Source organism: Squalius cephalus (assembly GCF_949319135.1).
Source record: "Squalius cephalus genome assembly, chromosome: 19".
Lineage (NCBI taxonomy): Eukaryota > Metazoa > Chordata > Actinopteri > Cypriniformes > Leuciscidae > Squalius > Squalius cephalus.
This window is the reverse complement of record NC_137140.1, coordinates 8,703,487-8,730,603: the sequence shown is the minus strand read 5'-3', so window position 1 is coordinate 8,730,603 and position 27,117 is coordinate 8,703,487. Positions and strand designations below refer to the sequence as shown.

The following is a 27,117-nucleotide window of genomic DNA, read 5'->3' as shown; positions in this document are numbered from 1 at the left end:
ACACGTTGTCAATATGTTGTCAACCATTTCAAGTGTCACTGGAATTTTAATTCAGAATAAAAAGTTGTGTCTAACGACGAAACTGTCCGTATAAATATGAGAAAACTGCATTTTTTATGAAAAGATGCAATGGAATGTATTCCACTCATAAATTACTGTATTTTGAACCTCAGAGAAAGGGAGAGAGAGAGAGAGAGAGAGAGAGAGAGGAAATGTGGAAATACAGGACTCAGACTCATTCTCTCCAGGCAGCGATAACAAACACAGGATGTGCTCTCAAGCACAAAGCTAATTGGACACTAGTTTGTCACTTCTCTTTCAATGCACCACTCCCTGTCTCTCCTCTCCACACACACACACAGTCTGCTCTAGAGAGGAATGATTTTTTTTATGAAAATGTATATGAAGCCTGTATGAATAAGGGTATTCATTAATAAGGTCTTAGATTTTACACTATTCAATAGTATCGTGCGTTATAGCACTATAAAACACATGAAATGTGCTGTTGGTCACTGTTAACATGATGCCAAACATGCATAATGTTACATTCTTTAGCCTTAGTACATTTTCATGTTCTCATCCAGTATTGATGTTTTGGATAAAATCTTATATTTGCAAATGTAAAAGATCAGAAATCATATCAGTTATTTTTTATTGGACATACTGGTTCTACAAGATATATTACACACAATAATATCCCATGCGAACTTTGACACATTGAGTCATGAATGCTAAATAAGGACTTAAGACATCAACCTGCAAGAGGTGATTTTATTTTTGTAGGGAAAACCAACACAAGCATACTGTGAATTGATTTGATTATTTCTGTGGCGTTTTGTAGTATTGGCTGGTTTATTTCATTCTAAAACAACCCACTGTATATCAAATATCAAGTTGACACCCTCACTTAATTTAATGTGTTAGTCCTTTACTAAACAACTGCTTACATAAGCTTTTGCATCTTGTCTTGTTTTACCTTATTGGCATTGAGTAAATAATTAAGTATTATAATGTATCAGAAGTTGTGGAAATAAATATAATAGATTGCATATGGTATATTGGTATATTTTGCATTGCATTAGGAATGCCTTTAAAAAACAAAATATATACAGCAATAAAAAGCGCTACTATTTACGATTATTTATATTATTCATAATTATGGTTACTCCTAACCCTATTAAATGTACGTAACTGTAATCAAACGAACAATTAATTTGACCTGATAGAATAATAATACCATGAATGGGAAAATAGAATCACTATGATAGTAATTATAAAAAGATGTTTATAGTGCACAAATAATGCCTAATGATTATGATTTTATGATGAACTTTTAAACATTTTAATTTAACACCAAAAGTGGTATGACTTGATCATGTTATCAACTACAATGAGGATATGACAACTCTCGATACCAACATTTCATAGGCATTTCAATCAATTCATCCATTATTATAGTTGCATGTACAGTTATAACTGCAAAATCACAACAAAAACTAAAGTCCCTATTTATCCAGTGACACCACAGCATGCTTTTAAAGAGCTGAGCTGATCGTTTGTTCTCTGTGTCTTACCTCCTGGACCCTCTAGAGATCTGATCGATCCAATCTCCTCCAGGGACAATCTATAGAGACTTCCAGCCATAGTTCAAACCTCTTTTCCTGCCTTTAATTCACATGCGCTCCTTCCCTATGTTCTGTTCCTTCCCTTTTTTTCATCTCCTTGACGTCAGTATCAGTTACCAGAAAGCTCCCCAACCTCTCATTCTTCCTCTTGCTTGAACCTTCCTAGATATTTAATTTCTTGACTGTTCCCTCCCTGTCTGGTAACACCTCAGGCTTCCTTGTTTTTCCCGTTTTAGTCTTCTCTCTTCATCCCCCCTCCCTATAAAAGGTAGTTTGAGGCAGCATACACAACTGGGCGTCTTTGCATTCTGCCTCTTAATTTTTTTCTATCTGACTCTAACAGCACTGTTTCCAAATACACAGGTTGCCAGAAAATTTCAGCCTCCTCCCCATCACTCCCTCTCAACAGCTGAAGACTTTGTCTGTCTCAATGCCTGATAGACCCACTGAGAAAGCGCAAAACTAAACGCAGAGACCTAATAAGAGGAGACAATGCAGAAGAGGGAAAGACAGAATATAGAAGAACAGAGGAGGAAGACAAAATGACTAATGCGATCGCAAACAAAGAGTGGAAATTCTCTGTAGGAAAGAAGAATTACTTAAGAGATCTCTATAAAAGCTAATCTCCTTAAATGTTTCTCTTATTAAATTACATAAGAGTAAATGGAGTCTTTTATTTAAGTCTCTTAGATCTCAGATGCTGTAGATTTTCAGATCTCAACAAAATCTCAAACCCTGCCAACATGCATCTGCAATCAGAGATCTCAATATTAACTTTTCAATGAAACATTTCTTGTGAGGTAGCCTACCTCCAATATGATCTGAGCTATCATATCCACACAGAAAAATAAGTAAATTTACTCAAATTACTCAAACAAGTTTTTTTCATTCAGATGTTTCAAGATCATTTTACAGATAAAATTCGAATCCAAATAACTAAGTAAAAGTAATGCTATTTTTCTATTTTAGTGTCCCTACATTTCTTTTGTAGGTCTCCTACAATAGGTTTACAACATGCATACAAGTTATAAAAACAAAGCAAGAAAAAACTTACATTTTCTCAAAATATACATTGCACATCACGTCTTTTATCACAGTGTCTGAAATGGTTTGATAAAGGATCCTGTTTCTCTAAACCCCTCTTTTCCGAGAGCATACTCAGCTCTGATTGGTCAGATAGCCCAGTCTATTGTGATTGGTAAACAGCTTACAGTGTCGGAAATGAAACGCCCATTATTATATCTGAATTTCGGCTCCAGTGGCTTCCTCAGCACTTGTATATACAGTTATAAAAACTGTAACATTGGAGTCAGTTTTACCAAATCAATTCGAGCCCAAGTCCTTTGGAAGTGCATGCAAAGTGGATTTGCTTTCGCAGCACAGAACAGCATCTGCTTGACATGTTGACAACACGAATCAAACTCTTCCAGGACTCAGCTACAACTACAGTGTTTGAGGACTGGTCAAAGCAGACATAAGGGGCCCTATCTTACACTCAGCGCAATTGACTTTGTACACCGATGCATGTTCCTATTTTGCATCCGATGCACAGCGGACTTTCCCCTCCACAGACGCACGTCGGTAAATTAGGGAATGAACTTGCGCTCCCGGGGCGGTTCAGCGAAAAGAATAGGCGTGTTCCAGCACAAACATTCCTTGGTGCTATTTTGCAGTTTCAGAAAACAATTCCGCCACAGACCAGGAAAAACCTAGTCTAAAGTCAGTTGCACGTTATTAGGATGCTATTTTAAGGGCGCATGCTTGGCCATAATGTAGCGTGTGCACAACGCGCATACACTTTGCTTCTCTCATCTACACGCGGCAGTTCCAATTTTTGCAAATCATACATAATTATAAGGAAAAATATTACCACAGAGGGAAATCATTGTGGTGTTCATGAAGATGTGAAAAAAAAGGCATAAATCTAGCTTACACATTTACCTAAATTATTATACGCCTGTTTAAAGGTGCAAAGAGCAAGTCTCTGAGTTTTTGCAGAACTATGCCCCCCTCTGGCGACAAATGAAACTGCAACACTGCAACTGAACGCGCATGACGTCACGCCCAGTCTCAGATTCGGCCCGAATCCCTCTTATTTATTTTACTGTACAGGATTATAGAGGCAATCGCAGTGATCAGAGAAGGGCTCATTCAGCCCATCAGGCAATTGTTTAAGCATGTATGGGTTAGAAAAACAGGTATTTTTAACATGAAAAGTTGCTTAATGCACCTTTAACCGAAGCTAATTTGGGTGGGTTTCTCCCATCCCCATACAATGTCACTTCTCTGTCTTTTACTGCCCTGACGAGAACGTCGGTCTCCTCGGCTGTGAACCGCTCCTGGTGTGCGCCTGGCAAATCCGCCGTTATAATAGCAATCCGCCATGGAACAAGCGCGCCTGCTTTTAAAGGGAATGTGAGATGACGCTCTGATTGGTTTATTTCACGTTAAGCCCAAACCACACCTATGAGTAATGTAGGTACTTCAGACCAACCCATTTTAGATTTGCGTCGGGCGCAAGAGTCGTTTATCCCGCCGGTATAATAGAAACAGCGCCCGTAATCCGCCCACAAAGTTACTTTTTGATACTTGTGTTTCAGATCGTTAAAATAGGCTCCTAGGTGTGTTTTACTTGAAGCGGCACTGCACAGACCGATCTGTATATGACATCAAAGTCCTGAAAGAGCAAATCGAAAGCATACGGAACCGTCTACTCTCTAATTTCTCTAGCGGTACTTTGATGTCATACACCGATCAGTCTGAACAGCGCTGCATCAAGATGAACACACCTATTGTTTGCGGGCAGTCAATGAAGATTTTAGGAACTTAGCAGGTTTGTGCAGGAAGCAAGACTGGAATTACTGACGACTCAGTTTAGAAACGGTTCTTAGAATCGGTTTTATCTCAGCCAAAATTACATATTTAAATGTTTTCTTCATGTAATCAAATTCTTCATGCCTTAGCTTGAATGTACTGTAACTACTTTGAAATGACTGTAATACAGACATATAATCACTGTAATTCTAAAGCACAATGTTGCTACATAAGTCATTTCCTGTTCATTGTGAAGTCACATTTCGCTATTTATGTATATTTAACTGCAATATATATTGTAGAAGTACTATTGTAAAAAATGATTGTACAAGTACAAGAACTAGTTTCTAATAAACACCCCAATTCATGCAAATGTTTAGTGTACTGTTACTGTAAACATAACCTTGCAAACAGTAAATCTAAACCTTGCAATAAGGTGTAAATAAAAAAACAAACAACAAAAACAAAAAAAAACAAAAAACGAGAATGCACATTTCTAATAACTGGCTGAAGGAGTCATGCTGTATAATATGTTAGTTGTCACGATTGTTGGCAGCTAGTGTTTGTGGCAAACTGGACCTCATTACGACAAGTATCAACTGAGGTGATATATCTAGAGCTAAACAAGGACTCTGGTTGACACCGACACTTCAGTAATGGCAATGAAAGTAGTTTCTTTAGTTGATCGGATGAAGGAAGAGCAGGGTGTTCACAAGTGCTCATTAGCTAAGTGGAAGGTTGATTAGGTTCCAGTGCTTAGAAAAAAAGCCTCGCTAGTGCCAACAACAGGCAACAAAAACGTTCTGACATCCCTTTTAATGAAGACCTTTGACAATCTTGTTCTAACCCACCTTAGAACCTATCAGCTAAAGGCATTCTGTCCAAGAACCATTTTGCCATGCACTTCATTCAGTGAGTAATCGAGCTGGCCTTCTGGATCAGCATGTTTAGGTGCTTAGAATCTGCTGAAATAGCATTGCTCCCTCAGCACAATGCAGAAAAGCATGCTGGATACTAGAGACAGGTAATGCTACATGTTTAAAACCTGAGCAGTACAGCCCACTATATACATACTGACAGCCAAAACTTTGATTTAAAATCACCCGATTCACAGCGTATTAGTTGCACAGAATTAGTTTTTAGGAAATATGTAAATGAATTGTTACTTCGGATGTTATCTCTAATGTTTATTTCAGGCAGGATTGGCAATATATAGAAATCATTATGATGGGTGTGTCTACTGCATAACACAAAATACATTTTATCTAAATAATTATGTATTACATATTAAACATGAACATAGTGAATGCTGTATACTGGTGGTGGTTGACGTTGAGACCCCCTGATATAGGAAATGCGCTATATAAATACCTCATTCATTCATTCATTCATTCATTCATTCATTCGTTCATTCATTCATATATCTGTGATTATTAGCAGAAACTGATTTGAATACAATAAACATTATAATAGAAGCCTCTATTTCTATATTGTATTTGCAACAGTATAAACGTTTCTAAATAAAGCTTAACTTAAAGTCCATACGCAGCGTTATTTCTCTCAAAAGTATGTTTTGTTTCCTGATGTCTTTTTTATTGACCAAAATTCACTTCTTACTAGCATGACAGTTTGCATGGGAAGTGTTATTTGTATATATTGTTAAATTAAATTATTAATTTAATCAATGTTTAAGTCGTTATCTTAAATGATTTCAAATACATGCTGATGCTGTTAACGGAATCATTTTTGAATCATTTACAGTTACAGTATTGTATAACACAATATAATCATAACCACAGTGAATGCAATTTTTGTACTCACGCTGGTTTCATGTTTACATTTTTTTTAACACTTTATATTCTCATTTGTTAATGTATTAACTAACATCAACTAAAAGTGAGCAATATATTTAATTAATCTTGGTTAATGTTAGTTAATAAAAATACAATTTGTTGTTTATTAATGTTAGTTCACCATGAATTAATTAATGTTAACAACATGATGATTCTCAAAATGTATTAGTATATGTTTAAATGAACATTAACTATAAGATTAATAAATATTTTAAATTAAGTATTGTTTATTCTTAGTTCATGTAAACAAATGTAGTTAACTGTAGGCTACCTAGTACCCGTATTTGGGAACTTGCCTTTAGGGAGGCCTAGTGAGGCCTACTACCTGGCAGCCAGTAAAGCTAGCTGTGCAGTTGCCCATCCTTGGGACTTCGCCCCTAGAGAGGCCTGATGAGGCCTACTACCTGCCTTCAGGGAGGCCTGGAGAGGCCTACTACCTTATAGCTAGCTAAAAAATGGTTATTGCTATGAACCCTGATTCCGGGTGTCAGTCCCAGGGTGGCCTGCTAAGGCCTGCCAGTCTTGGGGCTCAGTCTCGGAGCGGCCTATTAAAGCCGGTAGTCTGAAAGCTCTCTTTAGATTAGAAACTGATTGCTATGGCCGTAAGGTTGGGGACCGAGCTACATGGTGGCCTGATAAGGCCAAGTGCCTGATCATAATCGGGGCTAGCCTCCAGAGTGGCGCACTGAAGCCAATTGTCTGATTGGCCAGCAAATTAACCATTGAGCACTCCATGATGGGGCTCAGGGTCAGGGAGGCCTTGCTAAGGTCAACACCTGACCATCAACACCACTGTTTGTCAGCCAAATTCATACTGCCGGGGACTCGCTATCAGTGAGGCCTGGTTGGGCCTACTAGCTGATACCCAGTCTATTCTGCTACACACATATACCATTGGGAACCATACTACACCAACACAAATATTGAGGCCACCCACAGGAGGCCTAATAAGGCTAGCTACCTGGTCGCAGCTAAAATGTATGTCCCACAAAGTAAGGACTCCCTTCCGGGGAGGCCTGTTTAAGGTCTACTACCCATCAGTGAGTCTACTGCCCAAACTACAAAGGCTAACCACCTCAGGTAAGCTGGCCTACCACGCCCTCTTGGGGGCTGCCCAGTCAAGGAGGCCTGCTGAGGCCTACTACCTACCGACTCAGCCTTTGTTGGCAGATAAGCTGTTTACACAGTGCCTACAGCATCCTGGTACCTAATCACATTGCCTATGGCAGTGTACTCAGCAAAAAACGCAGCACCCTTTAAGAAAGGGGAGTACAACATACACCACTCTGCCTCAACGGAGGCCCCAGAGTCAGGTGCATGGACGTTAGCTCATGGCAATGTTCTGGCTTCACAGGAGCGTACTTCGAAAACCAAAAAGAAGTGAAGGTTAGAACTTTCCACTCGACCCGAGCCAAAATGGTGCGAGGTAGGATAATACAGAACTGAAGTGAAGTACTCAGACCTACCCTGTATCACAGGGGAATACTACCACCTCACCCTGAGATTTAACAGGGTGCGGGACCGCCAGCGGATCTAGAGGTGACAGAATTTTATTTGCGCCCAGCCTAGGGGAGTGGGGCTTGCTTGTAAGCCACCCACCTACAACCAGACGCTCGAGCAGTAGCTCAGCGAGGTGAGTGGTGCCTATTCTGGCGGCCCAAATCCATATGCTAGTTCTGCACGGCGGGGTCGGGCAGACAAAACCCAGTCTCTTCGTGAGGCGAAAGACGACCTAACCCTGCTCAAGAAAGACCCATTGTACCGGGGAGGACTTATTGAGGCCTAACCCAGGGTCTTTATAAATCATGCCTCTGCACCAACTCTTCATTACTCATTACTGCATTACTCTTCTTGCCCCAGAAGGTTTGAATTTGTTAACATTAGTCAACACATTAGGTATTAGGTATTAACAATGAATGAACAACAGTTATTACAACATTTATTAATCTAGTTCAGGGGTATTCAATTAAAGTTCTAAGAGTTCCGGTCTCTATATTTCCTTCCCAGCGGAGATTCAGAGAAGCAACGCACACGGAATGGAAAGTGGCTTGAATTAAGCGATTCAAGAGGATTTAGAGGCGAAAGATTATTACCTTAAACGAATATTAGAGCCTGTGGTGTGTACAGTAAAATGGCACAATTATGTCCCACGGTCCGGATGGAACCAAGCCAGAGCCCAGGTTCTGCAATTTGAATACCACTGATCTAGGTTAATGAATTCATAAATACATAAACTGTTAATTTGTACAGCTTAAAAAATGTTACGCATACGTTCCCACCAAATGTGTGCGTAATAATCTGTTACAGTGGATCAAAAAACAAACACCTTCACAAAAAGGGCTTTTCTCTCTCTCACACTCTCTCCTAACAGCGCAAAGGTCAGTTCCACGCCTCAGAGCGGCGACCTGCCACACGCAGCATCCCTGCCTCTGGCTGCCTGTCGGCATGCATGGGAGGCCATTCCAGGAGTATCAGATTGGGTCCTGGACACGATCAAACGAGGCTACTTACTCCAGTTTGCTCAATGACCCGCTTCAAGGGTAAGGTTTGGACCATCCGGTCTACAGTTAGAGACAGCAAGATGCATGTTTCTCAGTTCTCTCGCATGCGTCGTGGCGCTCTCGTGAACTCACGTAAGAGGCCCACACGGAAGAAAATGAATAGTTGAATAAAGTCGTTATTTTTGGTTTTTTTGTGCACAAAAAAGTATTCTCACTTGATAAACTTAAGGTTGAGCCACTGTAGTCACTTGGACTATTTTAACAATGTCTTTACTAACTTTCTGGGCCGGCAGATGCAATTACCAAGCAGCCTATGAAGGAGTGAGACAGCTCTCATATTTCATCAAAAATATCTTAATTTGTGTTCAGAAGATGAACGAAAGTCTTACGGGGTTGGAACAACATGAGGGTGAGTAATTACTGACAGAATTGTCATTTTTGGGTGAAATAACACTTTAAGGCCTTTCTGCCAGACCTGAGAGGCCACCACGTCATGGTCTGGTCGGAAAACATGACGGTGGTCGCCGGTGGACGCCTCCTCCTGTGGGCACAGCACAACCTCCGCTCATGTGCCGGGCAGGCTGAGTACGATCTCCTCTCCCAAGCGGCAGGCTTTGCGGAGCCTACAATAAACAACTTTGCGGAGACGAAAGCCCCATCTACAAGGCGCCATTATACCCTTAAGTGGTCTCTCTTTTCCGACTGGTGCGGAGTCCGGAATCACAACTCTGTAACTTGTGATGTGGCATTAATCCTTTCCTTTCTACACAAGCGGCTGGATGACGGGTGAACCCCATCCACGTTTAAGGTCTATTGTGCCGTACCATGCCCCCATTGCTGGCCAGTCATTGGGTAGGAACGATCTGATCATTAAATTCCTTAAGGAAGCCCGAAGACTAAACCCGACTCACCCCCATAATGTTCTGACTTGGGACCTGTCCACCGTCCTCAGGTCCAAGGTCCCCGTTTGAGCTGATACAGTCAGCCAGATTATGGGCACTCTTGCTTAAAACCGCTCTTTTGCTAGTGCAGGCATCGGTTAAGAGAGTTGGTAACCTGTAGGCACTTTCTATTAGCACATCCTGCTTTGAGTTTTGGCCAAATGACTGTAAGTTCATCCTTAAGCCAAGGCATGGTTATGTGCCTAAAGGCCCCCGATATACTCACGGTGAGGTTCTTTTTCGTTCTTCGTTTAGGGGTAAAACAAAGTTTGAAATATATGACCAGCGGTACACTGTTCGCAAACATCAGACACTGGCCACTCTGCTGAGAGCGACGGTTAGAAGAATATGTAAATATGTGCTGCGCGCTTTCCTCTCAATAAACAAAATAAAACAACAAAATTGATAAAACAGAAAGCATTTTAATAAAGCATAAGAAAAACATCTGGATGTGGATGTTTGCACAAGGTCTTGCAATTCGGCATTCTAGTAAAGTCATGTCACTTTTATTTATACAGTATATCACTTTATACAATAGATTGCTTAAAATCAAGCAGCTTTACCATATTAAACATGAGAAACAGTGTCAGTGTTTCATTTCATCAGAACTACAACTTAATTTTCTACTAAGCAGCTCTCCAGTGTGTTCATGTTTTCATTTGCAGGTCACATCTGACCTTGACAGACTAAAGAGGAGAAATGAACCGGAAAAGATTTCCATGTGAAAGAAGGTGGAGTCTCCGTGCACACCTACCTATTATGTAATCACCATGGACCAAAGGTAGTAAAAAAGTGTTTACCAGCCGTAGCAAACTTTTCCGGAAATTTTCACTGGTCATAAGTGAATATAAGTCATAAGGTCATAAGTTGGCTCTCCCTGACTCTGTGGACGAGCAGTTTTTGCACCTGCTGTGCCGGTTCGGGCACTTAGAGTGTATATTCAGTGCTCCAGACACTTCTGGCTATCAGAGCAGCTTTTTGTGTGGTTCGGAGGCTACACCAAAAGGCTGCCGGTGACGAAGCACAGCCCTTTGGCATTCCCCATAGCATCAGCTATCGACGCAATGTGAGTGAACTGTTATCGAAAGGGAATATTTTGGTTACTAACGTAACCTCGGTTCCCTTAGATAGACAGGAACAAACATTGCATAAGCTTGCCATGTTATTATGCTTGCACTGTTAGCAGTCACTTGCCTGCTTCCTCAGTTGAAAGATTCTGATGAAATGGCACACAGCGGCAGCTTATATAGGCAAATGAGCCCGCCCATTTGGGCATGCTGAAACGTCATTGGTCTGTACACCCGTCTATTTCAGAAACCGAGGTTACGTTAGTAACCGAAACGTTCATTGTTAAGGCATGACACCTGTATTCTAACAAATTGAACCTTATTGTAAAGTGCTGCTAATTTAATGAAAATAACTTCTAATTAATTTTTCACATGACATTTTAAAATACTCTGAGTTATTAAATGGCAAAAAAATAATAAATGCGACGTGAGTCATTTCTGCAGTGCAGGTACATTAGAGGTACAAAAATGTTTTCAAACATGTTTCAAACACTATCCATCTTCCATTGTTTAGAAAAAACAGTCCCACCTTAAACTACAAAAATTGCACTTCTCCAAATCGCCTTTAATTATATCATGGTGCCATGAGGTACAATTTAAAAAATGAATGAATACCTATATGGACAAGCAATCTAAATATAAACTGTAATAGTTGGATTTAGTTTCTATTTTCATGCACATTTTGCTTCTACATAATCTTAATTCTTTAAAAATTTGTACCAGCTATAAATTCTAATTACTTATCTTATGTTACTTGTCTCATCACCACTGTTTTTCATCAACACCATGTGATCATCTCTCTGTTTTTGTCTTTCTTTCAACAAAAGAACATCATAACAGAACAATGCATTGATTTCATTCTATGTAGCTGTCCAGAGAAATGCAATAATATTGATTCAAGTGTCTCTCCAGTGAAAGCTTGGTGGATGAGTGGATGCTCAGTGAAGCACTAACATTTAATCCCAGTTTATTGTGGTGTTCCAGCCAGAAATGGCTGACTGGCTTGTTAAGGTTGTCACTGACTTTCCCTCCTCATTATTTCAGAAAACCCTTTTGTGGACTAACAAGATTTTGGAAGAAGAAGTTCAGATAACTGTTAAAATAAAGCATCATACCTGAGTCAGAGCTGGCAGACGCCACTGGCATTTTCGTTTTCGTTTGTGTCTGTCCGCGTATCAAATTTGTCCAACTAAAGAGGGAGAGAGAGAGTTTCTGTATGAAAAGCAACTTCATCACATGGTCAGTCCAAGTATTTACCCCAAATCCCCCCTCTCTGCACAGAGCTATAACACATTCAGTTCTGGAAAGAGTACTTACAAATTATAGTCCATTACTGAATACAAATTGCATTACAAAAATTGTAGTTAGTAACGTAATCTATTAAATTAAACAATTTAGGTAATGTATTCTGATTACTTTTAGATTACTTTCTGTACCTTGTTGATATAAAAATACAAAGAGAAAAAAATGTATTCCATTCTTTATTATCAGCAACATGAAGCCTTAAATGACAAGGTTTCCCAAAACTGGGGTTTGTAAGTAACTGCAATGAGTTTGTGAGATGATGAAAACGGAATGAATTGAATCATAAATATGTGAATTTAATATGAATTTAAAGAAAAAATAGATACTTTTAAAATAAAAATGTATTTATTTTTGTTTACCTGCATACCAGTGTGACCATTAAACAACATTAGAGAACACATAAACATGCAAATGTGTTGTCAAATTATTTAAATATTAACTTAAAATCTTCAAGTAAATATTTTAGGTCAAAATAATGTTAATAATATGTAATCATGCCATCCATAAAAAAGTAACTAATCTGATAATAAGCATTTTAAAATGTAATATAATCAAATTACAAGTCCTTCTTTTTTGGAATCTGATTATAAAATGCAGGTTACTTACAATCAGTTACTACCCAGCTCTAAATACATTACTGTTTTAATTTTTAAATCTCTTTTTTTAATCATCCAATTTTCAGGTAAGCAAACAAACACTTTTCCAAGACTTTCTACATTTGACATAAACAGAAATCATTGCAACATTTAGTCTCTTTTTCTTTCCTGAGAAGGAATCACGTTACACTATCCTAGTGGGAAAATAAAAATGTGTGAAGCCATGGGCAAATTTGGCATCTCTTTCACACAGTTTTAGCTCTGAGCTGCACACCTGGATACACACACAGCTAAACGGCACTTTATTACGGGGAGTTTAAAGGCGCTATCTTACGGTGTGACACATCTACTACACATGCACCATGTTAAATATAGCTCTCACTGAAGCTGTTAAACTCTGACTGTGCACCTCAGCAAGACTTTGCATAACCCAGCTGAATGTGCATGTGAGAGAGAGATTGTGTCAGTGTGTGTGTATTACGCTCCAGTGCTCTTAAACATTCTCCTTAGCTTAATGTCAAAACCAAACTCTTAACACAGAAACACAGCAGTGATTGAGCACAGAGAACTACTAACATTGTAATACAGGGTTTCTAAAGACTTTGAGCAGAGTGTAATATTAATGATAACATATCAAAACATAAATCAAGAAGTTTCCCTTCGGTTCACAAGACAAAGAAGATGATTTTCAACAGCAAAATCAGTGTCACTCCCCACCTACAATTAACAAAATGCAAGAATATAACTAAACACCTTATTTATTCAAAACCACTCATAATCCAATTTATGATTCAATATAATCCTGCTTCAGGAATAGGAATAAATACCGTCAGAGTTTATAAAAAATATTATTTACAAAATGTATTATTATTATTATTAATGTTGTTGTTGTTAATGAGCCTTAATGAATTTTGATAAAGTCTACTAGCTATAACAATGAAATTTATTTTTGCACAAAAACGTTCACGAAAAAAAAAAAAATCAATCTCCCTTGTGTAAACATTCAACAAGAAAATAATTTACTCTACAGAATGTTCAGTTAATACTGTATTGTGCTTACTATATTTAAAGCAGTATGTGAAGCAGTATGCAGTATGCAAAAATAAACATTTCAGTTTTATATTTATTATGGAATGTCATAAAACTGATTTTATTTGCAATAAAACACAGTTCTGTCATGACCACTATCATCGAATACGATTGACAATTAGCATACAGTTAGGATTGGCGGTATGGTTCTGTTCTGGGCAAGAACTCCCTGCGCATGCATGCAGCCTAGCATGGATAAGAGCAGGGAGAGCAGCAATAACTAATTCAAGATTTTTAAAGTACAACATGATTAGAGAATTTATCTTGATTCAAGGGGAATCAGAATGCCAAATCCTGACTGACGAGAGGAGGAGCTGGGATGCAGGAGGGTAATTAGCAATTAAGAAATTCAAAGTTTAAGTAAGCAGAACTGGAACAGATTTTTGTACGGTTCCACTTTATTTCAATAGTCCACTTTAGACATTCTACTAATTATCAGTAACTTTGCAACTACATGTCAACTAACTCTCATTAGAGTATTAGTAGACTGTTGTAGACTGTCAGTAGACTGTTGGTTAGGGTTAGGTGTTAGGGTTCGGGTTAGGAGAATAAGTTGACTTGTAGTTGCCAAGTTCCTTATAGTCAGTAGAATGTCTGTTGGGGGACCAGCAAAATAAACTGTTAGCAGATATTAAGCAGACAGTCTATTAATACTCTAATGACAGTTAGTTGACATGTAGTTGCAATGTTACTGATAGTTAGTAGAATGTCTAAAGTGGACTATCGAAATAAAGTGTTACCTTTTGTACTCATACATTTTAATTGCTCTTAACTTGAAATATTTGAGTAAGCTAATTCATACATTTAACTTAAAATTACCACGTAATCTCAACTACTAATATTTTTAGTAGTGGAAACTTGGCTAAAACGTAAACAGTAATGCTCAAAACAATGAATTGGTTTGTTAAATTAAATGAACTTTTATGAATACTTAGAACTTTATTTTTCTTTTGAGTTCACAAAACTTGCAGATTTTAAGTAATCTGAATTGTTTCATTGTTTTGAGCTTAGCAAACGTGTTTCTTTTAATTTAGACAAACTTAAATTTAACTGAAACAGGGCTGGGATTTCTATTTCCCAGAATGCTTTGTCATGACACTCAAAATGGAGGGTAAATGCTAAAATGAAGTGTTATATGTTTTATGTGCATGCTTAATGTTAAGTGGGGGATTTAATAGTGTTTAATGTTTTGCTATGCAGGGTAAAAAGTGATCAGTTTAACTTATAAAAGGTGAGAAAAATAAATCAACTTCATGCATAATTGAAAAAATTAAGTTATGTGGAATAGTCACTGTCAAGTTCACATAATATATATGCTATAATTTTTTTTCAAAGTTTATTTACTTAATAATTTTAAGGCGACTGGTACCCTGAAATACAGGGTACACCTTGAAGCAATCCTGATCACATTCTTAACTAAGCTCAGTTGTCACAATAAAAGTGGTGAAGTCTGTTAGTGTCACCAAATGAAATTTCTGGTTTTATTGAGCTGGATTCAGTGGTTTAAGTAAATTGTTTTGGAACTGGAACAGCTTTACTTTATGGCTGATACAACACACTTTCGTGGCAGTTGGTATATTTTACGTTATGGCAAGCTGATGCCTAATTCTTATGAATTTGTATAACCTCATTCATACATTTTCATATAATATGCTTACGCTCCACTGACATTAGGTTTAGGGATGGGGTTAGGGGTGGACTTACTTTTTTCGAAAAGTTTACTTGTTTCTGTACATATCAGTATCACATGTTACAAATTCTTGTAATTGCCTTGTAAAATAATTGTTTTCTCATGAGATCGGGTTGGATGATGCAGGGTTTGTAAAATTTAACTAAAACAATTATTTTTTTACATTTTCGTTACTTGAAATAAAACAAATTAACGGAAAATAAAATATGAAAAAAAAAAAAACTTTTTTTTTTCAGCTAGCTGCCAAGGCAACAATTTAAATGTAGTTTAACTTACCAAAATAACTACAACTAAAACAGATTTAATTAATTAATTAATTAAAAACTACATATTTAAAATTAATATTTTAAAAAAAAAATTATAAAAACAAACTGCTTTATACTTTAAAGCTGTTGTAAGGGGTCATTTAAGGAATGTCACTCAGAAAATGTCCTGACAATCTGTCAAATATCAAGTCTTGTAAGAAATCCCACCTGTCTCTGCAACTGTAAGAATTAATCTTTTTTTTATGTATATTTGCACTTAACTAAAATTAACTTTCACTTTTCTATGACACTGTCTGTAGTTACCTTGTAGTAAGTCAGTCTTACCAATACAACCGAGCTTTGGATTTTGAACATGTCTGTTTTTGAATGTTAAAAGTCATTTTAATTAATACAAATTATAAGTTTTAACAACTTGGAGGAATTGGCAGACGTTCCCGAAGGATCATGCGCTGTGGTAGCACGTCAAAGCATTCTAGAGTATAAATATGCAGCTATAGCCTAATGCACGTAGGTGATTTCGAATTAATAAATATTGATATACATTGGTTAGCTACATACTGGTAAAAGTAATCGTGGTGTTGGTATATTTTTTCTCTATAGATTAGAACAATGGCCAGGAAAACTAACTTTACCGCACTCCAGGAGCCCTCTAGTGGTCGGGAGCATTTCCGTTGTGTTGTGGCTTTATTTCGTTGTGTTGTGGCTTATTTCCGTTGTGTTATACTTTTTCCGTTGTGTTGTGAACTTATGTTTGCTTTTTAAATTTCATTGTGTTGTGCACTACTGGGCCACCGTATTGTAGACCTCTTACTACCTGCAATAATGTATGTTACGGTTATGTACAATATAAGTGTCAATTTGCAGATCTGTCTGTTTGTATCCTGTGTACTGTTCAGTCTTTCTGTAATTGAAAAAAATAAAATTAAAATAAAGGGAGAGGAAGAGGACATAACGAGAAACAGATCTGGAGAGAAAGAGTGAGATAGAGGTTAATAACTTGCAGAGAATTAAGAAAATGCTGGAGCCACACGCACCCTTTTTATTTAGAAGCGAACTAATAGCACCGTTTGAATAGATTTTAACCTAATGGACTTTCCTCCTCCTAAAATCTCAGATTTCTCACTTATCATTCATTACATGAAATGGACCATCTCTACTGATCAAGGAAAGAAACTGCATTTCACAAACATATTTATTCTCATAATGCTAAAAGATTTGGAACATCTGCAGCCCACCATGTGAGCCAATCAGAAAACTAGCAAGCAATTAGAGCCTGTCAATCATATTTAGTGTTTGTATTTGCTAATGTCTTTGGAGGTTTTTTTTTTTTATAGAGCAGTCAGGTCAATACACTGGCAAGTCTACATTAATATAATAGTGAATAGTATTAATGATACATGCTTTGTTTTCACTTCTCATGTGGATGATATAGGAATAAAGGATTCTCATTAAAAGTGTATTGAGCCGTAAAGATGATCTGGAATCCTGAAATGTTTTTTCTCCCACAATATTAAAAATTTGAAGTGTCATTCACAACACTTTTTATGTAATGTTCATTTGTGTAATGTTACAAATGAAATGTGGTGGTAGTATTTCAATTTATGCACTTAAAACCAGAATGGACCTAGATTGTTAAAACAATGGCTTGATTGGCTAAACCAATTTGACTTTTCGTTTCAAAACATTAAGTGACATCAGTGTGACTTAATATTCAACAATATTATTGATTTGACTGCACTGTCTGACACTGTTGGATGAGAACTGAACTGAACAGGATGACGACATTTTTCTGCAGAACTGCTTTATAGATTCAATTAGCTAATTTAATAATTGATGGTCTTTACAACAGAACTGTTTCAACACTGAATTGACTTCAGCTGAACAATGACAATATTTTCTTTTAGAGCTGCTGTACAAGTGAAATAAACTGTTTGCATCATTGAATAATTTTCCTGTTTTAGGGACAAACCAAAAACTGGTGAAAGGGTGTTGGGCACCCAGGGCTCATCGATGCACGAGAGCAACAAAGGCTTTCCCGTCTGCTCAGAGCCAACAGAAAATGTTAATGATTATTATGAAGGAATGTGTCACAACACACAGTGCATCGCACTATGCTGCATATGGTGTTGCATAGTAGCAGACCAATCAGCGTGCCATATGATGACCCATGTCCACCGTCGAATGTGCCTACAATGGGCACGTGAGCGTTGGGACTGGACCTTGTAGGATTGGAAGAAGGTCGCCTGATCCGATGAGTCACATTTCCTTTTACATCACATGTATGGCCATGTGTGTGTGTGCCATTTACCTGGGGAAGTGATGCACCAGGATGCACTGTGGGATGATGACAAGCCAGTGGAGGGAAAGTGATGCTCTGGGCAACGTTCTGCTGGGAAACACTGGGTCCGGCCATTCATGTGGAAGTAAATTTGCCCAAACATTGTTGCAGAAAAGGTACACCCTGAAATGGCCTCTTTCAGCAGGATAATGCACCATGCCACACTGAACACATCGTTCATGAATGGTTTGAGGTGTTGCCCTGGCCTCCAAATTCCCCTGATCTCAATCCAATTGAGCATCTGTGGGATGAGATGGACCAACAAGTTTGATCCACGGTGGCTCCACCTCACAACCTACAGTACTTGAAGGATCTACTGCTAACGTCTTGGAGCCAGAAACCACAGGACACCTTTAGGGGTCTTGTAGAGTGCATTCCTCGGTAATCTGGCACTGTTTGGGCAGCATGCGAAGGACCAACAGCATATTAGTCAGGCAGTCATAATGTTTTGGCTTTTCAGTGTATATGACAATACAAACTGAATCCTATTAATGAGTAAAAAGATAATCTAGAATTCAAGATCTCCAGTCAAATGTTTACATTCCAATTTCTCCTTAGGAAACTTCAGGACCAGAAGTAGATTATATAGAGCTTCAAAAGAGAGTTTCAAACTGGTTGCTCAAACCGCTCCTCTGTTCGGAAATGACAAGGATGACAACATACAAGTGACTTTGAAGTAGTGTCTGCACATGAAGTTTAACATGGACAAAATTTCACTCCGGGATACCAGTTTAAAGGAGTCATGAACTGCATTGTTTTATTGTTTTATAATGTTTCCTATGGTGCATTTATAATGTTTGTATGATTTTTATATAAAAAATTGTCATAATTTAGAAATAAAAGGCATTTTTCCTACCCTGATTTTAGCCCGCTGATCTGAACGCCCACTGCTGTGATTGGCTAATATCTTTGCATATGAAATAAGTATTATAAGTGGAACTCTCTCGAAAACTTTTAGCACGCTTTGACTATTACAGCTCTCAAGGTTAACTAATCATGTAAAGTGTTGATTATAATATTATATTTAGATCTATGCCATTATATTTATATCGTGGCATGAAAGGTTGCAGTGATGAACAGACAAGTTGAGTGTATGAATGTGATCTCGTCATTGCAACTTGATTTCTGCACACTAACAAATGTTTTCATCATATCTAACAGTGCAAACACAATGGAAATAAGAGATTCATTTTGGCCCATTACTATGGGAGTTTTGGTCCAGAACTCAATCACTGATAAACACGCGCTGTTTGATTGACAGCTCCAGCGATTGCAAAGGGAGCATTATTTGATCGCGTTCTATATCTAATTTAATCACAGTTTAAATAACAGATTATTTTCATTCTACTAAGAGAAACAATGTGAAGTAGACCGTTAAGTCACTCACTGGTTTGATTTACTGGCACATAGACAAAAAACATCTGACTGTACATGAATCATTACATATCAGAAATCACCGGTCACTGACCAGGCATTAGAATTAAGTTACTTACATGTTGTGGCATTACTGTCGAGTCCATATCGTAAAAGTCTGTTTGCAAAGCCTGTGCCAAAATTGCGATGGTTTTACCAAAGAATCCACGGTGAAATGTACCAAATAAATAATGCTCAAATGAGACATTGTTGAAAATAAATAAAATAACCATATTCCTAGTTTTGGGATCTTTTGGAAGATAATATTTGTGGTTCATCCTGTATAGCTCTACTCTCGTCATCTCAACACGCCAGTGGGCGGGGCCAAAGTTGCAATGGTGAAGTAGGTGTTGATTTTCTTCTGCAGAGGCGGTCTTTCACCACTCTATTACATCATTAAGAGGCACATTCCAGGACGAGTCGTTCTCTGGACTTGGTGAGAATTAAAGTTGTTTTTGGAATAACAAGGAAGTTTTCAGTTCTGAAACTTACAGGATATTCTTATAGTATGATAACCTCTTACATGTAAAAAGCTCAAAGAAAATGTGATTTCTCAGTTCATGACCCCTTTAAGCTCAGTGTAAGAAAACAACTCAAACAAATGTTCAAAAAAGGCACAAATCCACAGGTCCTGGAGAAAATGGGCTAAAAATAGCCCCTTTCTGCTCCCTCAAGTTGGGCCTCTCATTACTTTACATGGGAGAATGGTTGTAACCAAGACAACCATAAGCTCTGCTCGTACACGCAGCTTCTATTTATTCTTTTTCTCCCTTGTGCCGGTTTACCACGGCAATGACAGAGACTACATTAAATAGCAATTACAATCTACACCAAGTAGTGGTTTTTGAGCAAAGGATGTGGGTGTGTTTACAAAAAAATAAGTTACTAGTTAGGCTACTATAAAAACCATATAAAAAGCTATTGACAATTTAACACAACCTCAAATACAATTTATAAAATGGTTACTACTTAAATAAAATATTAAAGACACAAATTTTCATAAAAATGTTGTTTTATTAAAATAACTATGACAATTCTTATTTTTTAAGGATTATTTATTAATTATTTATTTGTGTTATTATTTTTATTATTCATGTGCCCTGATAAACTTTAATCAAAATTACTTGTAATTTTATTTTATTTTTTTAATACTTGTAAATTAATCAAAATACTACGGAGCCCCTAAAGGGACCTTTGCAAAAATAAAAATATACAGACTTTCACATGCTCACGGGATACATTTCTCCTGAGCACGTGAAAGTCTGTATATTTTTATTTTTGCAAAGGTCCCATTAGGGGCTCCGTAAAATACATCTCCTTGCAGCAACATCTCTTCTCTAATGAAATGTTTACTGGTGTGAGGGTGGGACAACCTGTCACTCACATGAGATCACACCAATAGCAAATGACAACGATTCAACAATCCAATCAATTCCCTATGAACAAAATGAAGTACAGCCCAACATTTTTTCTTGTTTTTCTTAAAGAGGCCAGTCCGAACTCAAGGCATGACTCGCTGACCAAAAATGCCTGCAGGTCCCCCATCCTCTTAATGGAAGCGAGCGCGATCAGGAGCACTGTCTTTGGAGACAGGACCTTAAGCTCAACTGACTCCGGCGGCTCACAGGGGGCTTTCTGTAGACCGTAAAGGACCACAGAGAGATGACATGACGTGGTGAGGGGTGGCCTGGGAGGATTTAGCCTCCTGGCGCCTCTCAGGAACCCGATGATCAGGTCGTGCTTTCCCAGTGACTTGTGACGCGGGTGTCATATGGTGCCCTGTCCCTGAGAAAGAAAGTCCTTCCTCAGGGGAATCCGCCAGGGAGGGGCTGTCGCAAGCAGCATCAGGTTCGAAAACCAGGTCCGGGTGGGCCAGTAAGGCAGGCTTACTGGGGAAACGCGTATTTGCGTAGGCCCCCAGGGACAAATGTGCCAAAGTTCCTGAGGGGTGCCTCGTCAGGGAGTAAAAGAGCAGGAAGTGGGAGGACTCCTGGGAGGCAAACAGGTCAACCTGTGCGTCCCCAAATCGACTCCAGATCAGCTGGACTACCTGGGGATGGAGTCTCCATCCTCCTAGAAGAGTGAGCAGTCATGAGAGCACATCGGCCGCACGATTGAGCTCGTCTGGAATGTGAATGGTGGCGAGCGACCTGAGCCGCTGCTGACTCCAGAGGAAATGGCGGCAAGGTGTGACATGCGACGTGATTGTACCTCGCCTTGGTGGTTAATGTATGTAACCGTCAGCAATTGGTATGCCACTAAATTCGAGGTCCCTTCCAGGAGCCCCAAGCTGCATCCCCATTGCACACAGCGTCCCAGCCTGTTCTGGAGGCATCTGTTGTAACAACAACATGCCTGCACACTTGTTATTGACCTTTATTTAACCAGGCAAGCCACTTAAGAACAAGTTCTTATTTTCAACAACAGCCTGACACTCCGGCCCATAGAGACAAGGTCAGGGAAATCCGCCAGGGAGGGGCTGTCGCAAGCAGCAACAGGTCCAAGGTCTTACCAAGGGCTGGATGTTCGGCGAACGATCGGTGTGGTCACATAGAGTGTGCCACACGGCAGCGCCATGCCCACGTTCATTGGTGAGACGTGCGGTCATATTGACCAAGTCCAACTCCATACCGAGAAAAGAGATGCTCTGCACAGGGTAGAGCTTGTTCTTCTCCCAGTTGACCCAAAGCCACGCTGGGTCCCCCACGAGAAGGACATGCGCCATCATCCGGCAGCTTGGCGGCACATGGCACACTAGAGGAGCAGAAGCGCTCCCACTGTAACCTTGAGGTCTCCCAGAAAGTTCATTTAGAAGCAGCTATTGTTGGTGAAGGCAGAGCAGTATTTATAATTTCTCATTATATGAAGAACCCCAATGCACAACAGCTTTTTATTGTGAATTTAATCACGACTGTAGTGCAGGATTTGAACAAAGCCATAACAAACTTAAATTTCAGTAATTCATCCTGCATCATTTGTACTATGGACATGAATTACACCAAGTAATATAAAGTTCAGACTGCAGGTAAATGTGACCTTGTGACTCAGATCTGTTCTCATGAAAGTGTAAACAGCACAAACCACATGGAATCTGATCTTTTCAATTCCGATTTGTGCCACTTCCATGTGTGGTCAGAAATCCGATACAGGTCAGATGTTTTGCAACGCAACCTCAGTCTGAACAGTCATATCGGAATTAATGCGGTTTTTACGTCACTCTAGAGCAACATTCGTCACAAGTCTGCACTCATGGTAGTCACTTCAAAGATTTTACACACCTGAAGGTATCAAGACAGTTGCGAAAGTTAGTCAAAGGAAGGATGGATTTTTTTTATATTGCCTGCACATAAATTTGCTGGCTTTGGAGGAAGATCACACTATAAATAAACACGCAATCACTTGCTGCGTGACGTCATTTTTCATTCTTTTGCGCATGCGGGTCAGTCCAGGACCATGATCTGTTCACACTGGAATCTGACATTGGCCACATTTAAAAAAAACTATGTAAACAGCTATACAAAAAATTTGGATCTGTGCAATAAATCGGAATTGAGCACTAAGCTTCACTGTGTGAACGTAGCCTGATCAGACTTATGATGTTTTGCCTGACTTTATTGACTTATACTGAAGAAGGGACTTCAAATATCTAGAGACCAGAATACCCTGGGCCCGGTTTCCACCTGACACATTTGAAACATGTTAATAACAGGTGCAAACAGCATTGAGTCTCGGCCATCCCCTTGTGAATTTGCAGAAGCAAAGCACCACTCAGTTTCTTCAGCAAAAATATTTTCCTAATATTTTTCAAAATACTTCTGATTTACGCAGATACAGCCGTTTTAAACACTCACACAGTTACACACATAAGCTCAATTAACTAAAGGCAGTCAGGGCAGCAGATGACAGTGGGAGGTCAGCACTAACAGTACTGTATAGCATTAACTCTCCGGGTGCGCAGCTGCAGCAACGGTTGCCTGGCAACACATGAAATCCCAAGAGCCTCTACTGTAGGGTATTTGAATGGAGCAAAAGAGCTGGAAAATTGGAGAGTATATCTTGTATAGAGCTGTTCTGTGTTTAGGCATGTAATTTAGTAGTTAATTGATGATCTTTATTACGAGATTGTGATGTACATTAGTCAAGTAACTGGCTGGCTGGTTTCAAGTTTCAGGACAATCTGTGGTCAGCTTTTAGAACTGTCTTTGTGTGTCTACACACTGATAATTTAATAAGCACATTTCCCTCTTTGGCAGCTGTTGTGCCACCTGGTGTACAATAATGTGCCAAACGAGTGACTGAAAACCTCTTTCCATGGCATGTTGGTGTCTCACATTATATATTATTCAGTCGAAGACATGTAAATTACCTTATAGCCAATAACAATTTTAAAATCCAAACAAAATCAATCAAATCTGAAATATTAAACATCTTAGACCTTCTAAGTCATATACCCCGTTTTGCAATGTCACTTGTTTTTATTGAGTGCACTGACTACATCACCGGTTTTCATGGAAACCGTCCCTGGCGCTGCACACGTGGGTAAAGCTGTCACACACAGAGTGGAACAGAAGCAGAGAGGTCATGTCATGTTTATGAATGAGACTAAGAAAAGAATGTAGGAGTTGAAGAGGTGTCGACTTTCCCACACAAGCCAGCAAACACATGTTAAAAGAACAGACCAAAAAAAGAATAAATTCAATAATAATAGAAATATGGTAATAGGAATTTAAATACATATAGCCTAATTTAATTAAAAATAAATAACAACATTATAATTACAAAATAGCAAATAAAAACAAATAACCTTGACAAATGTCTCACAACCATAATAGAAAAAAAATAGAAACATTTTTGGCCTAAGCATCATGCAGTGAAGCTGTTGTTTTCGCTCATATAATAAAGTATATCCATTATAATCATAATTACAGCATCTATATTTTCCTTATGATTTATGAAGTGGAAACAACTACTAAAATATCTCATAAAAGCTTTGTGATAAAAATCAATCTTGAAAAGTCTTCATGATGGGTGACGTCATTGTAAATTATCCGAACTGTTAATTAACTGTAAAAAAAAAAAAAAAAAAAAATAATAATAATAATAAATAAATAAAAATATTATGATCTATTCAAAAAATGCATGGTTTTCATTTTAAATACAGCCTGAACACATAAAGTTATGTAGTATGGTACAGTGATGGTATCAGATGGTAAAGCATGGTACGCTTATAGCCTAGCTATTCAATGGTAGGCTACTGATTACCATTTTCTTATCCCGTGTTATTTTACATGATAGCCTACCCAAAGAATCCCATGTTACCATTAAACCAGATGTCCAGAATAGGCAATGTAATAATACCATTGTATTGTTTGCGCGAGTATCTTAGATAAACACTGACATTAGTGAAAAAGACTCAAACTCAGTTCAGATCAAACTCTATAACGTTATCCTACTTGTTTATCGCGTCGCGTAGCTCGCTGTGCAGAAATGAGTGTAATTAGCTGTTTCACTATCTGTCATGAACGCCTTTGACTCACCTGTGATGTCTGACAGGGTGAAATAAACCAGCAGTGCACGTCTTTCACTTTTTGCAGACGGCGGTCATGATGATGGTCGCCGAATTAACGCGTATAATCCATCGGCTTTCGAATCATTAAGAATTTCGCGTCTTATTTACCACACACATACATAGGCTATACACCTGATAACACAGCAACCAGTGAGTCTCACAGACAGCAATATTATCACACGAACACTTTAAACTAGATTATCTGCTCAGTCAACCTCTTGTCACCTGATAACTAAACGAAGATTTAAACAATCTGTGTAACTGCTTTACATCACGTATCTGACCGGCGGCGATGCGCTTTTGTTTTATTGAGATGCTGTGAGTCTTAAAGGGGCAACACACTCCACGCCTCTCTGCGGACCCCACAACTCATCCCCCTCTACATCGTATTAAATCACTCAAACCTTTACAGTTTTAAGAACAATTCACCTAATACCGCAGCCTCTCTATCTCTACATACTATTAAATTATTTATATATTCTATTAATTAAAACTATAGACTAGCCTACCAAATAGCCTACACTAGGATAGGCTACCATCAGTATGCTTGGTTGTTTCTCCAAAGTATCCTGAAAATATACTGAATCAGGCACTTTAACCCTTGCATTAATTTAAAAAAAAAGTTCCACATAGGTACATAGAGGACAAAGATGTCCGTGTCAAAAAATCATAAAAATTTGAAGCTTGGGAGCACAGACTTAAGTTTGGTCTCATTTTTAAAAAAAGACCCTTGGCAGATTATTGCTGAAGTAAAAAAAAAAAAAAAAAAAAAAAGTAAATCCAAAGCAAAGTTATTTAGGTTTAAGTTTATGAAAATTATTTATGAACATTATTTTATATAAAATATATATTTTATACAAGTTGAACTCTAAAACGGCTAGAAAAGTTGTGTTCCAATTTTGAGGCTGATATCTGAAAAATTAGCTTTCGATAAGATTTTGTTTGGGCGCAGTAACAGATTTTCCCCATTGGATGCCAGCAAAACTCACTGGTGCACACAGTGATTGGATTTGTTATTTGCCGTTGAGTTTTTCTCTCTCAAATATTACAAGCACACACACACACACACACACACACACACACACACACAATTTTTTTATTATTACACACATACAAACCACACTCAGACATCCATACCAACACACACACAATTATCATTGCATAATTTATCCAATTGGCTCTATAATATGCCGAAGCAGAAAACAGGAATAAAGCAAGTATTTGAAGAGTTCGGTTGCAAAACGCGATAAACGCCATTTTTTGACATTTGGATTTTATTATTGGAAATCACTGTTCAGATGTACCTTAATCTATGTGTGAATTGCTGCCATTAATAAGATTTAAAAATGTACATTTTAAGCCTACTACAAAATGTATTTTTTCACAAAACGCGATATCCGCCAGCCCAGTTTCTTTACAAAGTGCGATATAACGGTTAGGCTATAGAACGTTCAGGATGCTGCGCGAGCTCAGGATGTCAAGCGAGGAGAGAGTCACCGCCGGTGAAGTGCTCCGAGTTTGCTCAGTGATTTAACGATAATATCAAAACATAAAACATATATTTTTAAAAAGAGGATTCAATAGGCTAACTAAAAAACGTTTACCATTTAATTGTTTATAGGCTACTGTAGGCGGCGAGCTGTCAGTCACGTATAGGCTACGTCACTGATCAACAGCTGTCTGTCAAGCGGGTCGCACACCGGACGCGCAGCTCAGCGCCGCGCCGCGCCGCGCAGCGCCACGTCTTTTAAATTCAAACACATTATTCTCTATGAGAGTACACACACCGGCGGCGTCTGTCCGCGGCGCCCAGCAACGGCTCAGGACCGTGTTCAAAATCCTGCCGCGGCACAGCGCCATTAACATAGTTTTATATGTCTTAAATCGTAGTTAATGTATATACGGACTTAACCCCGTGCTGCAATATACATTTAGTTTTAAATTTATTTACAGAAATCAGAAAATTGCTGATGCTAACGGATTTTCAGGTGAGAGTTGTCCTAGACGTGGCGCGGCGCGGCGCTGAGCTGCGCGTCCGGTGTTGCGACCC

At 38.5% G+C, this 27,117-nt stretch overlaps 1 protein-coding gene across 4 annotated transcripts in view; it reads right to left on the bottom strand.

Annotated features, from left to right (window-relative positions):
• mpp2b (MAGUK p55 scaffold protein 2b) overlaps positions 1–25,395 on the bottom strand; it is a 46,221-nt gene extending 20,826 nt beyond the window's left edge. For 2 of the 4 annotated variants that reach the window (XM_079851336.1, XM_079851337.1), the window contains exons 1-2: positions 25,036–25,395; positions 11,917–11,990 (exon numbers count right to left, since the gene is read on the bottom strand). In XM_079851336.1, coding sequence (XP_079707462.1) covers positions 11,917–11,947 — 31 coding nt within the window. In that variant the 5' untranslated portion in view covers positions 11,948–11,990; positions 25,036–25,395. Of the gene's footprint in view, positions 1–1,574; positions 1,998–11,916; positions 11,991–25,035 lie in introns of those variants that run through there. The other 2 variants (XM_079851334.1, XM_079851335.1) reach the window with 2 other exon arrangements.
• Positions 25,396–27,117: the final 1,722 nt, after the last annotated feature.